Source organism: Carica papaya, chromosome 7 (assembly GCF_054855325.1).
Source record: "Carica papaya isolate Zhongbai chromosome 7, ASM5485532v1, whole genome shotgun sequence".
In the NCBI taxonomy this organism is placed as follows: Eukaryota; Viridiplantae; Streptophyta; class Magnoliopsida; order Brassicales; family Caricaceae; genus Carica; species Carica papaya.
Window position 1 is genome coordinate 27342102 of NC_142315.1, and position 14049 is coordinate 27356150.

The 14049-nt window shown below is 34.5% G+C and overlaps 1 protein-coding gene across 2 annotated transcripts in view; it reads right to left on the reverse strand.

Annotated features, from left to right (window-relative positions):
* EMB3142 (nuclear pore complex protein (DUF3414)) overlaps positions 1-14049 on the reverse strand; it is a 70819-nt gene that overhangs the window by 41253 nt on the left and 15517 nt on the right. For both annotated transcript variants that reach the window (XM_088208239.1, XM_088208240.1), the window contains exons 3-14: positions 11722-11796; positions 11519-11623; positions 11116-11226; positions 9315-9474; positions 6979-7064; positions 6657-6779; positions 6343-6570; positions 5630-5719; positions 5081-5239; positions 2759-2875; positions 2471-2677; positions 51-152 (exon numbers count right to left, since the gene is read on the reverse strand). In XM_088208239.1, the coding sequence (XP_088064365.1) occupies positions 51-152; positions 2471-2677; positions 2759-2875; positions 5081-5239; positions 5630-5719; positions 6343-6570; positions 6657-6779; positions 6979-7064; positions 9315-9474; positions 11116-11226; positions 11519-11623; positions 11722-11796 (1563 nt within the window). The remainder of the gene's footprint in view (positions 1-50; positions 153-2470; positions 2678-2758; positions 2876-5080; positions 5240-5629; positions 5720-6342; positions 6571-6656; positions 6780-6978; positions 7065-9314; positions 9475-11115; positions 11227-11518; positions 11624-11721; positions 11797-14049) is intronic.

Genomic DNA, 14049 nt, shown 5'->3' on the forward strand with positions numbered 1-14049 from the left:
TGGAATTATATTGAAATGCATGTCAGCTACCATAAAACACAATCACCAACCTTCAGATATGGAGGCACATTTTCATAACCAAGGAGCTTAAACAATGGCTCTATATCAGGAAACCAGTTCTTCCTTTCAATTGGATTGCCATTTTCAACAACCTGTCAAAATACAACCAAGAAAATGATTTCATCCCACCAATTTGGCTCAAGAAAAGGTTTTGAAACCAAAAAACAGAAAAAATAACTGATTTACAGTTTAACCAAATGTTGGAAATAGTACATCACTCAAACAACTCACAGAATACCAATCAGCAGTATTTCTATAACTTGTGAAAATGAAACAACAATCATGTTTGAGTCTCATTCACAAACGAACTTAGATAGAAAGAATCTATATGCTTGTAAGTCAGATATGAAGGTTGAATACAAAATAAATACACTAGAAGGCATGCTTTTTAGCAACTGTACTGATAGGCATTAGTTACAATGTTTAACATAAGTCTGAAAGATCCACCAGTTCCTAGGTACAAAGTGTCAGCCATTTCAGGTTAAAAATTAGGACAAAAAAATAGAGGCCATAATTCAATCACTAACATATAAAAACAGGATCCAGCAGATAGAACCAAGGACTTGAACGATCATGAGATGAACATAGACGTGACAAAAAAAGTAGGTTACAGATCAATGAGCGACCCACCGACACAATTTCCATGATATTGAATTCTATTCTTCTTTTTTATCCTTAGATCCCAATTATCAAATGAGAATTTTTGGACTAAGAACTTGAACCACAACATTCCCTTGGGAGCAAAACTAAAGCACTTGATCTTATGGTTCCCTTCATCCGATCTTTTTGTTGTATACTACTTTTCAGTTTCTCAATATTAGGTGGATTATTGGTAAGTCAATGGCTAGTGAATTCTGGGTCTGACAGGGAATCAAGTCTAGTACAGGCCAGAAGAAGTTGATCAACCTCATTCCATTCTCTATTATGTCAGTAGTTTGAAAGGAGAGGGATGATGGGAAAATTGCTCCCACTTGATAAGCTAGGAAAATTGGCACCATAATTTCTGCCATTTTGTAAGGATTATCCTACCTCTGCGAATGAGATGCTAACACCCTTGTTCTATTTTGACAAACTTCCGACTTAGATAAATGGGCAAAAACACCAGCTAGAGATGTCAAACAAATTGTTCCACCATGTTTCATCCAGTGTCTTTCTTTTAGCGGCAGTTAATCAAGCAGTGTTATGCTTTGCCAGGTGTTTTCTTGCAACCTCAATTTTCTCACATAAAAAAATGCAAACGATTACAATTTACTTTTCATGAAGAGCGTTTATAATACGTTTGTATTGAATTGAAATAAGCATACAGCCAAATCATGTGGAAAAGAAAATGAAGAAAGTGCAACATAATAAACATATGACCAAAAGAAAGTGTTGAAGATATAATGCAAAAGGAAAAAAAAATTAGGAACCCAACAATGTAGCTAATATTCATGTGAAAGTAAACAAAACAAGACAATAAAAAAAGTAAAAGGAAACAAAACAATATGATAGGAAAAGAACAAAATGGCACACCATAGCCTGACATAAAACAACACCTTTTGTTCGAATTAATTTCACAAGACATGTTTGGCACAAACCAGTGTTACCCTAATTTTAACAATACAAAGCAATCATTCTTAAAGTTATACTAATTTTTAGCTTCTAAAGGAATCTAGAACATTTTACAGAAAGTACCTTTAAAAATTAAAACATATCTTTTAAAACTTACAAATAACTTCTTTTCAATTACAAGTATTTTTTTTTTCAGTTAGAAAAATGTTTTTAAAAATTATAAGATTTTTTAAATTAAAAATCTTTTAATAAAAATGATAATTTTTTAGCATGCTAATGCCATGCTGTGAACAGATTTTTGTGCTAAAACAGAGTGGCTCCCAAGTCCGCATCTAAAAAGGAGCGGGCATGGCAAAGCATGTTTAGCTTTGGGGCATGCCACCTCTAAAACCATCATGTATAAACAAACAAGATATCATTCAAAACAAGAATTGACAACATGGTTAAAACAGAACTGAAGTGTTTTTTAAAATCGTTCCTCTCAGAGCCTGTGATAGATGATGAAATTTTTGGCTTCCGGGCAAAAGACAATAAGAAATTTTAACATATCACTATTTTTCTGTTACAGGAAGGGGGCACTAATTTTTTACCCTCACTGGGTTCGGTTATAAATCTTTTTTGTGTTTTTGAGTTTTCTCTTAGAAGGCTCTAGAAGAATATCTTATTCTCCCGCTATTGTAACCATACCATTCATCTCGAATGATACTTCTTTTTCTATCAAGAAAAACAATAATTACATGATCCAAAAATTGGATGTCATTTACTCCCCCAAAAAAAAGACAAAAAGACATCAAGATGATAATCTTCCTGGAAGTTATTAAAGTTAATTGTGAGGAATCGAAATGGAACAGGTAAAAACCTTCAGAAGAACATTCAAGTAGGCAACAAGTGCTTTAGCATCCCCTTCCTGAAACTCAGGTAACATGGCCCCAACAGTTTGAAGGGACTGTTTGAACTTCTCATCATAAATTGATAGGCAGTCAAACAAAGTACTCCACCCAACAGATCGAAATGTTTTGCCATGGAGTAACTCATAAACCTTAGAGGCACCTTCTTGAGTAGAAGCCTGCGGAAAAGATACATCAGGGAAAATTTAAAAGAAAAAAAAAATCAAGAAAGAAAAATTTTAAATTACACATTTGCGTACCAAGGTACTAAGCATTTTCAAGAAAGCAACAAGAGTTTGAAAATTTGTATGATCTTCCCCCGCAAAATTCACAAATGTCCACAAGACATCATTTCCAGACAACAACTCTGGTTCCTTCTGAAAACATTATCGAGATCAGTCACAATAACAAAACAAATGAAAGATTAAGCATCATATGAAAAGTAGTAAATGATAAAGAGAACTTCTAGCAAAAGTTTACTGCATGGTAGATTAGAAAACTTCATCTAGCAAATTCGTTCTCACAATGAAATTCTTTTTAGAGAAAAAGAAAAAACTGCTGCCACAAGAAGCACTAATGAAGAAATATTCTGCTTTTCTTATTGAATATACAAATGAGTCAATATATACAAGTTTAATTTCCAAATTAGGACACACAAATTCTGTACACTCAATCTCCATAGATACTAAAACAGGACATAGGAACTAATTAGGAGAGATTTTTTCACTAGAAAATAGAAATTATCTTAGCAGGATCTTGCTAGTCTTGGCACTTAATTACAAGTCTCACAATCTAAAAACTTAATCAAGATCCCATGATCTTTGCATTTAAGCAGAATCCCATAATCTTGGCACTTAATTACAAATCAGAATTTCATTTTCCATACTCCCCCTCAACTTAGGTAGTAGATGTCTAAAATTCCCAACTTGCTCTTATGTTCTCATAGTTTGCCTTTCAAAGTACCTTCATCAAAATGTCTGCTGTTTGGCAACTAGGAGTATATATGGTTGACTATTCCCTCATCATTTTTCTTTGATTAAGTGATAGTCTATCTCCACATGTTTAGTTCTATCGCGGTCAACTGGATTTTTTATAATACTTATGGCAAGCTTGTTACTGTAGAGAAGAGGGGTTTGGCGTGATTACAAGTTCCTTGAGAATTCTTTGGAACCACATTCCTTTACATATTCTATGAACCATAACCCTAAATTCCGCCACTGCACTGCTTCTTGCTACTACAAGCTGTTTCTTGCTTCTCCAAATCACCAAATTTCCCAAGTCATAGGAACTATACCCAGTCCTAGACCTTCAGTCTGTCAAGCAATCTGCCAAATCAACATCAATTAACACCTCAGTTTCCTTATTTGAAATTTTCTTGAAGTAAGTCGTATTCCCAAGCTTTCCTTGAGGTATTGTAAGATTTTGTAAACGGCCTTCATATGTTCTTCAATGGGGTTGTTCATGTAGCGACTCACCATGCTCACAAAGAAACCAATGTCAGGCATTCTGAAAGTTGTAGATCAACTTTCCCACTAATATGAGGTATCTGTTTCCTCTAGAGACTTTCATCATTTTGGTGAATCTTACCTATAGGATTCATAGGTGGATCCCCTAGCTTACAACCCAGCATCCCAGTCTCTAAGAGCAAATCAAGGACACACTTCCTTTACGAGACAACTATCCCCTCCTTGGTTCGGCTAACTTCCATGCCAAGAAAGTATCTAAATTGTCTCAGATCTTGGGTTTCAAACTCAGCTGCTAGGAGCTTATTGAGTTGTCTCGTAGCTAGTTCAACATATCCAGTAATTATAATATCATCAATATAGACAATGAACAACATCATTTTATCTTCCTTTGAGCGCTTCATAAATAGTGTTTGATCTACTTGACATTAAACGATCCATGTCTCTTTATAGCTCTAGTCAGTCAATCAAACCAAGCACTAGGTAATTATTTGAGACTGTATAGGAATTTTCTAAGCTTGCACACTTTCCTTGAGTTTTCTAGAGTTTGATTTACATGATTGTAGCTAGTTACCTATGGAAAGCAAAGGACAGGGTAAAAAGGATGGTTTGCAAGCTCAATTGAAGTGGTGAAAATAAGGTCATAGTGCACGGTCTATGGCAATAAGGGGAAATTGGAGAGTGAGATCCAGCTGAATTTGAACGAGGGACGAAGAAATAGGGTGGGTGATGGAGATGATGGCGATCATGAGTGACGGCTTTGTCATTAATGTTTTAAGTTAATAGTGAGTTGGCAATTTTTTGTGATATGGTATGCTACATGTACTTTTTGTTCCAAGTAACATGCCATCTGACAAGCACTTGAAAGTGCTTGACTAAAGTTTAGCAAAATCCCTTAGTTGAATATAACTGAATAAATGGGAATCTAGATGCAGGAAATAAAAGATTGGACCTCAACTACACATTTGAACAAACATTGGACTCTTAACATGTATTTTAGCTGCTTACCAATATATTGAACCAAAAAAGTTATAAGTTATAAAGCTTCTAGTTAAAATACATGTCCCTACATATTGAAACCTGTATAGAACCCAGAAGATAAAGTGTTGAAGAGTCAACCTGATAAATTTCGCTTACAAACTCCAACAGGGAAACAAAAGGCAAAGGTTTTTCAACAATCTGTTGAGAATGCAAGTTGCTGTCATGTAAAATTTCTTGTGACCCAGCCGCTCGGTAGGAATTAAGCAGATTCATAGCCTTTTCCTTTGATTCTTTCACCTGCAAGAATGTACCATGAGCTTGGCAAGGAGAAAACAATTGAAGAAAAACCTTCCAAAGTTACAACGGAAGAAATGTCCAGATGCACAAACATAGCCTCATGCAGACAAAATAAACCCACATGCAAGCTATACACAAAAGAGAAAGAAAAAAGAAACTGAGCTAGAAAGAGGGAGAACCAATATGTGGACCAGCTAACCTTGAATTAGCTCATCTTGCCCAGCAAGCAGAAATTGGATAATTTTATCATATTGGTAATTAAAAGTGAAATTGAAAGCTTGTAATTCAGTAGCAATATCCACTACACTCACGGAAATTTTTATCAACGAATAATTTTGTTGTCTCAGAGTGTCATTTAACTCTAAAGTAGGAAGACAGATATCGACTGACCTTGTCCCTCGCAAGTGGATGAGCCAAAAAGCAAGTTATCAACTTGTGCAGATAAGCATTATACATGTACATCATATCCTCATCATCATTCTGTCCATTGCAACTAACGAGATGTCAATAAGTGACAAATGAAAAAATCATTTAAATCATAAACTGATAACTTTTTCTGTTAACAAGGGGGAGGAGTTAAAGAAATGATTGATAAATCAAAGTGCATCACCAATAAGGGGGAAAATGCAGATTAAATATGCAAGAAAACCATACAGCAAACACCTGAAACCAAAACCAACAAGCAGTATACAAGAAAAACTGTTCCCATATGACAAATAGGGAATAACCAGCATTAGCTGCATTCTAAAGGGAACATCAGCATTTATTTTTTTGAAAATATCAAATAATATAGTTGAAATTGAAGAAATGGAGAGAGTATTTATCCTCAATAGAAACATTTACTTCTGCACTTACAGTAGTTTATTAAATAAATTTGAGCTTGGAAATTGAATTAGGTTACATCTTTTTTTGGTTAGGGGAGTACCCTTCATAAATTTGGGTACAGAACCCGCAACATTACAGACACCGCTTTAAATGTGAGATACCACCACTGCACCACATGGCCAGTGAGTTCATTTGCTACTTAGTCTAAAAGCCCTAAGTTGGAGAAAACAAAATTTTTTTTTTTCATAGTTATAAACAAAATATTTGTGAGGACTAACCTGGTAGGCTGCAGTACCAACAACTTTGTCAGTTAAAAACTGGAAAACGTTATTTGAGAAAACGGAATCCAAGCAAGATTTTATATAACCCAAGTCATTTGATAACATATTTGAAACTGTTTCAGATGCTGCAAATTCGTCATATATCAGCATCAAATGTACAGCCCAAACAAGCCTTACACCACCAACAAAACCCTCCACGTTTAGATCGGTGCAGGTAGCCATCACCTAAAGCATGCAAGGCATTAGCAAGTCGAAAATCTCAAAAGAAAAGTCAGCAACAATGGTAGAAAATCTATCACTTATCATCTTACAATTTCATGGAATTCTTTTCTAAATGAAGCATCACGAGATAAGACAGATGATCTATCAGGAACTGTGCCAAGAGCATCTGATGTGAAAGTAATCACAAGAGAAAAAAGAAGACTAAATGTTATCTGCAAGACGAGGAAAAAACAAAGAAAAAAAAGACATTAATCGCTGTGACCCCAACATAGTTTAACTGGATAGCAAAATGTATTGAGGCGCATATTGATGTACACATATACATGAAAGAATCTGGGAAATTTCCCACAATTATAAAAATCAGGCTATGACATTCCTCAATTTCAGTTAGCAACAAAAATAAGGACATACCTGATGCTTTAACGTGCCATTTCTCTCACTTAGTTCGGTAGCACTGTCTTTTAAAGCCAAAAAGATGTCTTTTACATCTTCTGGACCTGGAAAAAGCAAATTTCTATGAAGCATTGAAAAATGAGCAAATATTTTCCTGAAAATACAACAATAAACAGCATGGTTCTACTCTCACTCGAGTCAATGTCATTCAAACATGAAGGCAGAGAACATTGAAACAGATTTGATACAAACTTGATAAGACAGATGACTGTGGGTAAGAGCAATCAGTATAAGCTGTGATGTAGGCACAGAGAATTCCATATTATATCCAAGCCAATGAATGTTGAAAGTTCAAGTAAGAAAAGTCAAAAGAATCAAGGACCAAAAAATTTTCATATTATATGAAACTACTTATGGTGACGCAAATATATGTTAGTTCTTTTAATATGCAAGTATGTGTATACCTCCAGTCCCAAAAAGAAAAGAGTTTGCATGCATCCAGGCAGCTTTTCTAAGAAAATAATAAATTTTATTGAAAGAAAGGAGATACAAATACAGAGGATAGGTATCCTCCAAAAGAGAAAAAAACAAAGGACCCTAAAGAGAGAAAAAAGAGAACAAGCTAAATAGTAGAAAGAATAGTTAAAAGAAGCTAAACTCCCAAGGAAAGGGTAATTTTTTTTAAATAAAAGAAAGAGGTAATATTTGCAGGGCTATGGAGAATATGGCTTGCATGGAACTGTAGGATATTCAATGACTGATTCACCTTATTCTACAAGTTGTGGACAACGTCAAATTTTCTTGCAACTTTATGGGCTAAAGCACATGGGATTATTCTAACACAAGCATCTCGAAGCGCCATCAAAACTGGGAAGCAATTATTTTAGCACGTAGGTTGTCAACATTCTGTCCTTTATCTTACTGCTTTTTTGATAATTTTTGGAGGATGCCTTATTCAGCGTGTTTGTAGCTTTTTCTTTCTCTATCTCTAGTAAACTTCTTTTATCTAAAGAAATAGTCAGCCAATTTTTATACCAAACTAATAAAGTGGTGCCCTTAAAAATCCGTTGGCAGTCCAAAAAGAAGCCAAAAAGCAGATTTTACCCTCCAAAAGTCGGAAAAGGCGAACTGTTATCTCGAACAATTTTTGCATTCATCTCTAGCCAAATCACCCACATTCCAGCAAAGGTTGCCTCACAATAGAGAGACTTGACCACCCTCTCCAGTGCCAGACCGAACAGAATAAGAGAGAGAACAGACTCAATATTTTGCAGGAAGAGAACTCCAGAAAACCCAAAAAAGTGATAATTACACAGTTCTACATTCTCCAAGCCACATAACACCACAATAATAGGTGGTCATGAGCCTTGGCATCTCTATTACACATCACCAAGATCCCAGCTGATAAGGCATGATCCAGTTTGTGAATTTGAAGATATCATAGTATTAAGCCTACCTAAAACCGCAGTTCAAAAAAAACTTTTTAAGTAGCAGGATTGCCAATCAGGAAGTGTGGAAAAGACTCACATAAACCAAAACCTGAGAATTCCAAGGACCAAATCCAAGGTGTTGTTGGAAAGAATTACAGAATCTAAAAGCTTAAGAACATGGGTCACTTCCACAGCTCCCATATCATTGAGATTTCTGAACGAAGGAGAAGCTCCAAGAATTGGTGCCAACAGACCAAACCAAAAAAGAGGAAATACGGGAGTGATGATTTCTGGACAATTTGTTAAGTCTTGGAAAACAGGAAGCTAAGGAAATATTATCAATCTAAGAGTCCTTCCAGAAAAGAATGTGAGAACCGTCCAATATCTTCAGATAAATTAAAGATAGAAAATAAGTATAAAAGAGTTGAAACACATCCAAGGGCTCTTGTTTGTTTCCCCATCCATCTTGGTAAAGACCAAATTTTCTCTTAATGACTCTGTGCCAAAGAGAATTCAATTTCAAAGGACACTTCCATAACCATTTAGTTAAAAGAGACCCAACTTTTATAATGAAGACTCCCAATGCCAAGGCCACCATCCTCTTTGCCAAACACCTTTTTCCATCTATCCAAATTATCTTTCTTGCGCATGTTATTTTTATCTTGAAGATGCCACTGGATACCCTCCAACTATGTGTGTGACAATACTTTCAACACCTACAAGACTAGATCCATTAAGCAAAGACTAAGACTAAACTTTTGACTGCACAAAGTTGCAAAAATAGACCACAGATCAATTACATGACCAGCAAAATGCTTCAATATGAAAGTCACCTTTTACAATAAACACAATAAAATCTGCAACGAACCTTGACTACAACAACCAGAAAATGAAGACATTTTAGAATGATGAAATGCAACTTACCTGCCCGCACAACTAGAACTGAAAGCACAAGGCAATGTCCAAGGATTAGTCTTTCCCTAGAAACCACAGCTTGCCGCTCAACAAGAGCACCTCTAGAATCAAGAAGATAGCGTTCACAGAGGGGCCCACCTAAACCAGCTGGTTCATCACGATTGAGTTCCTAAAGATAAAGCAATTTGGCACATACTATGAAGCAAAATGGCAATCAAAAACCATACTCTAACAGAACTTTGACCTCCATATTTTAATGTGATAGAGATCACTGATAGGAACCATATTAGAACAGTATTAGGAGATTAATTTTACTATTTCTTTACGTTATTAGAAACCTATCAGTATAAAGATTTTATTTATAATTTAAATTTTTTTAAATTCTCTATTAAGATTTGGTGATTATAGTTGTACTAGAATTTTATATTTGAGCATCATAAATATTTCCATAATCTCGCTTTTGAGATCAGTCCAGTTATTAAGTAAAACTCCTTTGGTTCATACTATGAAGAGAGATGGAAATCAAAACCATACTATAACAAAATAAATAAAAATCGCAGACCTCTACACACTAATGTGACAGAAAACATTGTGAGTTACCATATTAGAATACTACTAGGAGATAGGTTTATTATTTGATGATGTTATTACAACTTTATTAGTATTAGGATTTTATTTATTGTTTAAATTCTTTTCATTTTTTTTTTTTCTGTTAAGATTCTGTGTTTATAGTCATATTAAGACTTTATATCTAAGTAGCACAAATTTTTTCTATATCTCACTTCAGATATCAACCCAATTATTAAGTAAACCTACTTTGATACTTGTCTTAATATGCTTATAGTGTGATACAACCAAAATCTTAAATATCATGAATAAGAATTTCTTTCTTTGTGCGTGACATCTAGGTTTAACCCAAATGCCTAAGTAGACAAACTAATCATAGTTCTAGATGATGATGAGTCCCAAAGAATTAACCTGACGAAGGAAATGACAACATCAAAGAAATTCAAAGGAATTCCTATATTAACATTTTATACTTTCGAAATGAATAATCTGTACATTACTCTCTGTGTTTGTGTGTGTGTCACAGAATAGCAGAAACAATGAGTTTCGAAATATGCAGCTGCTTATGACATTTTAGCCTGAAGCAAATTACCGAAACTCTTTAACCAGTTTAGTTTATAGAATCCAAGAGTGAGCTGGGATTTCAGTTGCTGTTAGGTTCATATCATAATAGTTAAGAGAACGAATGCAAAGAATGGGAGCAGAAGGTGATTACTGTTTGCACATATGGATTTCTGGTATTCCAAGCACTATGAGCTAAAGAGCATGTTTTCTGATATCATACGTCAAAACTTTTTCCGCATATTGAATTTTAAGCCAATTCACTGTTCTCCTCGGATCACTAAAATTCCTGAGCACCATTGCAACATCCACTTCATATTCGCAGGGGCCCACCCAAAATAGAGTTGATTAATTCATTTAATGCATAAGCTGCAGAAACATAAAAATCCTCCACAGAAGAAAATTTCCAGATATCTTCATTCTTGTTTTTTTTGTGTGTGTGTGTGTCCTTGGTATTATGGAAAGCATGCCCCAGGAACTCTTGTTAATATACTATGTTTTTCCATGAAAACAATAATATGGTAAGACCCAAAATTATTTTAGAAAAAAATTTATATTTAAACAATATATCACTAACTAATTTTCTTTTTTTGAAATATATATCACTAACTAATTTATGGCAAAAAGATTAATTGAGAAAAATCATATCAAAGTGAGAATTTGCGTTCCATGCACTTCACACCTTTATAAGAGAAATCAACCGTTGTCTAAGCCCTGCTCGAATAAGATGTTCCAAATACTTTTGAATGTCAGCCACAAGATCAACATCAAGTCCCTGATCAAGAACAACTGCCTAGAAAACAGAAGTGAAGTATTCTTAGGAAAAGTGCCATATGCCAAAAAAAATCAATAAACAGAAACATAAAAGGACGCATTAATAAACTGAATAATAGATGGCTTAGGACCCTAGAATTTTTGCTTTCGAGTCATCCTCCGATTATGATTTAAATATTTAGGAACACTTTCTGTTCGGAGGATTAAACTGTAAATAATTGTATATGATTTGCACCATGCTGGTGCTTATAGCAATACATATTATAATTTTACTTTCAAAAGATAAAAGGATGCAAGAGATATGAAACTACCCTCAAGAGTGTATAAAGTGCCATTATTAGATCACGTCTCTCAGTATACCATAATCCTGCTGCAAGACGTAAAATTTCTGACGGTTCTCGTCCCATTAAGCTCCACTATTTTAGGTAAATCAATAAACACAAAATAAGATCATAAGGCAAAATATTAGACCATTTAGTGGAAAATTAGAAGAAACAACGGAAAAGAGATCTACCTCTTGGTTGGCAGAAACAAGCAAGCGAACACAATCTATTTCATTTAGATGGAGATCATCACTCAATTTCAAGGCCTATGTCAGGGAGAAAAAAAAAGATATCAAACATCAAAGAGTAATATGATTGAAAAGATTGTAAATACTTATGTATTGGGGTGCATTCCCCTGGTGCTCTTTGATACATTTGAAATTTTTCTTCTCAAAAGGAAAAATGACTGAAAAAAAAGCAGACCCAGAATTACATGCCATAGTTATTGTCACCCACAAAGAAAAGAACAATCTACCATCAGCATCGTGTGTAAATGTAAGAGGAAACACTAAACTATAGATTGATCAATCTAATTATAGTTACTCTGTTAGGGGAAATTATGTTTTACCCTTCGGACATAAGCACCTCTCGTCATCTTGGGTTTTGTTGATAAATTGTTATGTGTTCCCTTATTTAGCACAAATGCATCAACTGAAAGCGTGACTTTTCTTTTCATCGGTGGATCAAGAATCACAACTAGACACATCATTTGATACTTTTCTCATCTGCTCATCTGTCAGGTCGAGTACAGCATTAGGAGCTTGAGGCTCTCTCTTCTCTAAGTGCTGAGTTTTTTTTGTTAGAGCACAACATAAAAAAATTCAGTCAAAGTCTTCAGCGTTTTCATTATCTTCAAGATAGCGCAGCACAGCTGATTGTAAGCAAAGGCACATGGCCTTTTAGAGATACCAATATCTATCTTGAAGGAATTGAGAGGCACTTTTCTCTTGATTTCTTCCTCAGCTAATTTGTTTTATAATTTTACTTTATTATTACATAAGAATATCTTATTGTTGATAAAGATTTTATATTAAGTAGAATACTATATTATTTAGAATTTTAATAATATAATTATATCTTATAATTAGAGTTCAAATAAAATAAAAATAACTAGTCTATATATCTTATAAATGTAAACAAAACAAAAAATAAAAAAATCAGAAATTTATTTTCTCTAAAAACTTCATGATATCAGAGCGCCGGTAAAAAGCTGCAACCGCACATTCGCAGGCGCCGATAAAAACTAAAACTGCACATTTGCAGGCATCAGTAAAAATTGAAGTCACACATTCGCAGGCGTCGGTAAAAAGTGCAGCAGCACCTCCGAAAGCGCCAGTAATAATATACAACCGCACAACTATAAGTGCTAGTAAAAAATTGCAGTCACACATTCTCAAGCACCAGTAAAAAATTGCAGTCACACATTCTCAAGCACCAGTAAAAAAGTGTAGCCGCACATCCAAAAATGCTAGTAAAAAATTACAGCTGCACATCAATAGATGCAGGTAAAAAAGGCCACACCATTACCTTTTTCTTCGCATGTTCGGAGATCTGTTCGGAGAAGACGAGTCAAGCCGACTTTGAGCCGTTTTAGAGCCGAGTCCGAGTCGTTCTAGAACCAAGTCTGAGTCGTTTTAGAACTAAACCCGAGCCGTTTAGAGTCAAATTAGATTTGATTCCGTTTTTTTGGCTCCTTGATGCAGATAGGAGGTTAATTTTTCATTACTGGGCATTTTTTTTTCTTATTTTTAGCATTTTAAAATGATATAAGCAAAAAAGGTGAGTGTTACTAACTTTGATAATTCTTCATTACAAATCAATCCCGTAAAATTTGATGGAACTAATTAACTTACTTGGTCGAGATCTTATTTATTGTTCATCAAATCTAGAGGATTGCAGGGTTACATTATTAGTGAGGTGAAGAAACCAGATGTTAGTAGTTTAGAATATAATATATGGGATTTTAAGAGCTCGTTGGTAATGTCATGACTCATAAATTCCATGTAACCCTATATTAACAGAACGTATCTGTTGCTTTGCACTATCGAAAAAATATGAAATGCAGCATCTCTTACATATTCACAGATGGGTAATGACGCCCAGATTTATGAACTCCGGAATAAAATTCATGGTACAAAGTAAAAAAAGATGACTATTTCTCAATATTTTTTTAAACTAAATGGATTATGACATGAGTTAGATTACTATCAAAATTTTCAAGCAGAGTGCTCTGCAGATGCATTCAAATTTCAGAAATTGATAGAAAAAAAACAAATTTATAATTTTTTAGCTGATTTGAACACCGAATATGATCAAATACAGGTTCAAGTGCTTGGTAAATATCTTTTTCTTTCATTAGAACAAACTTATACTTATGTTCAGCAAGAAGAGAGTAGAAGAAATGTTATGTTTCACATTGCACCAATTGAAAAAGTTGTATTAGTTGCTTAGTCTGATCAATTCAGAGATATATGAAAATGTGACTATTGTGGCAAGCCAAGACACACTAGGGAAACTTG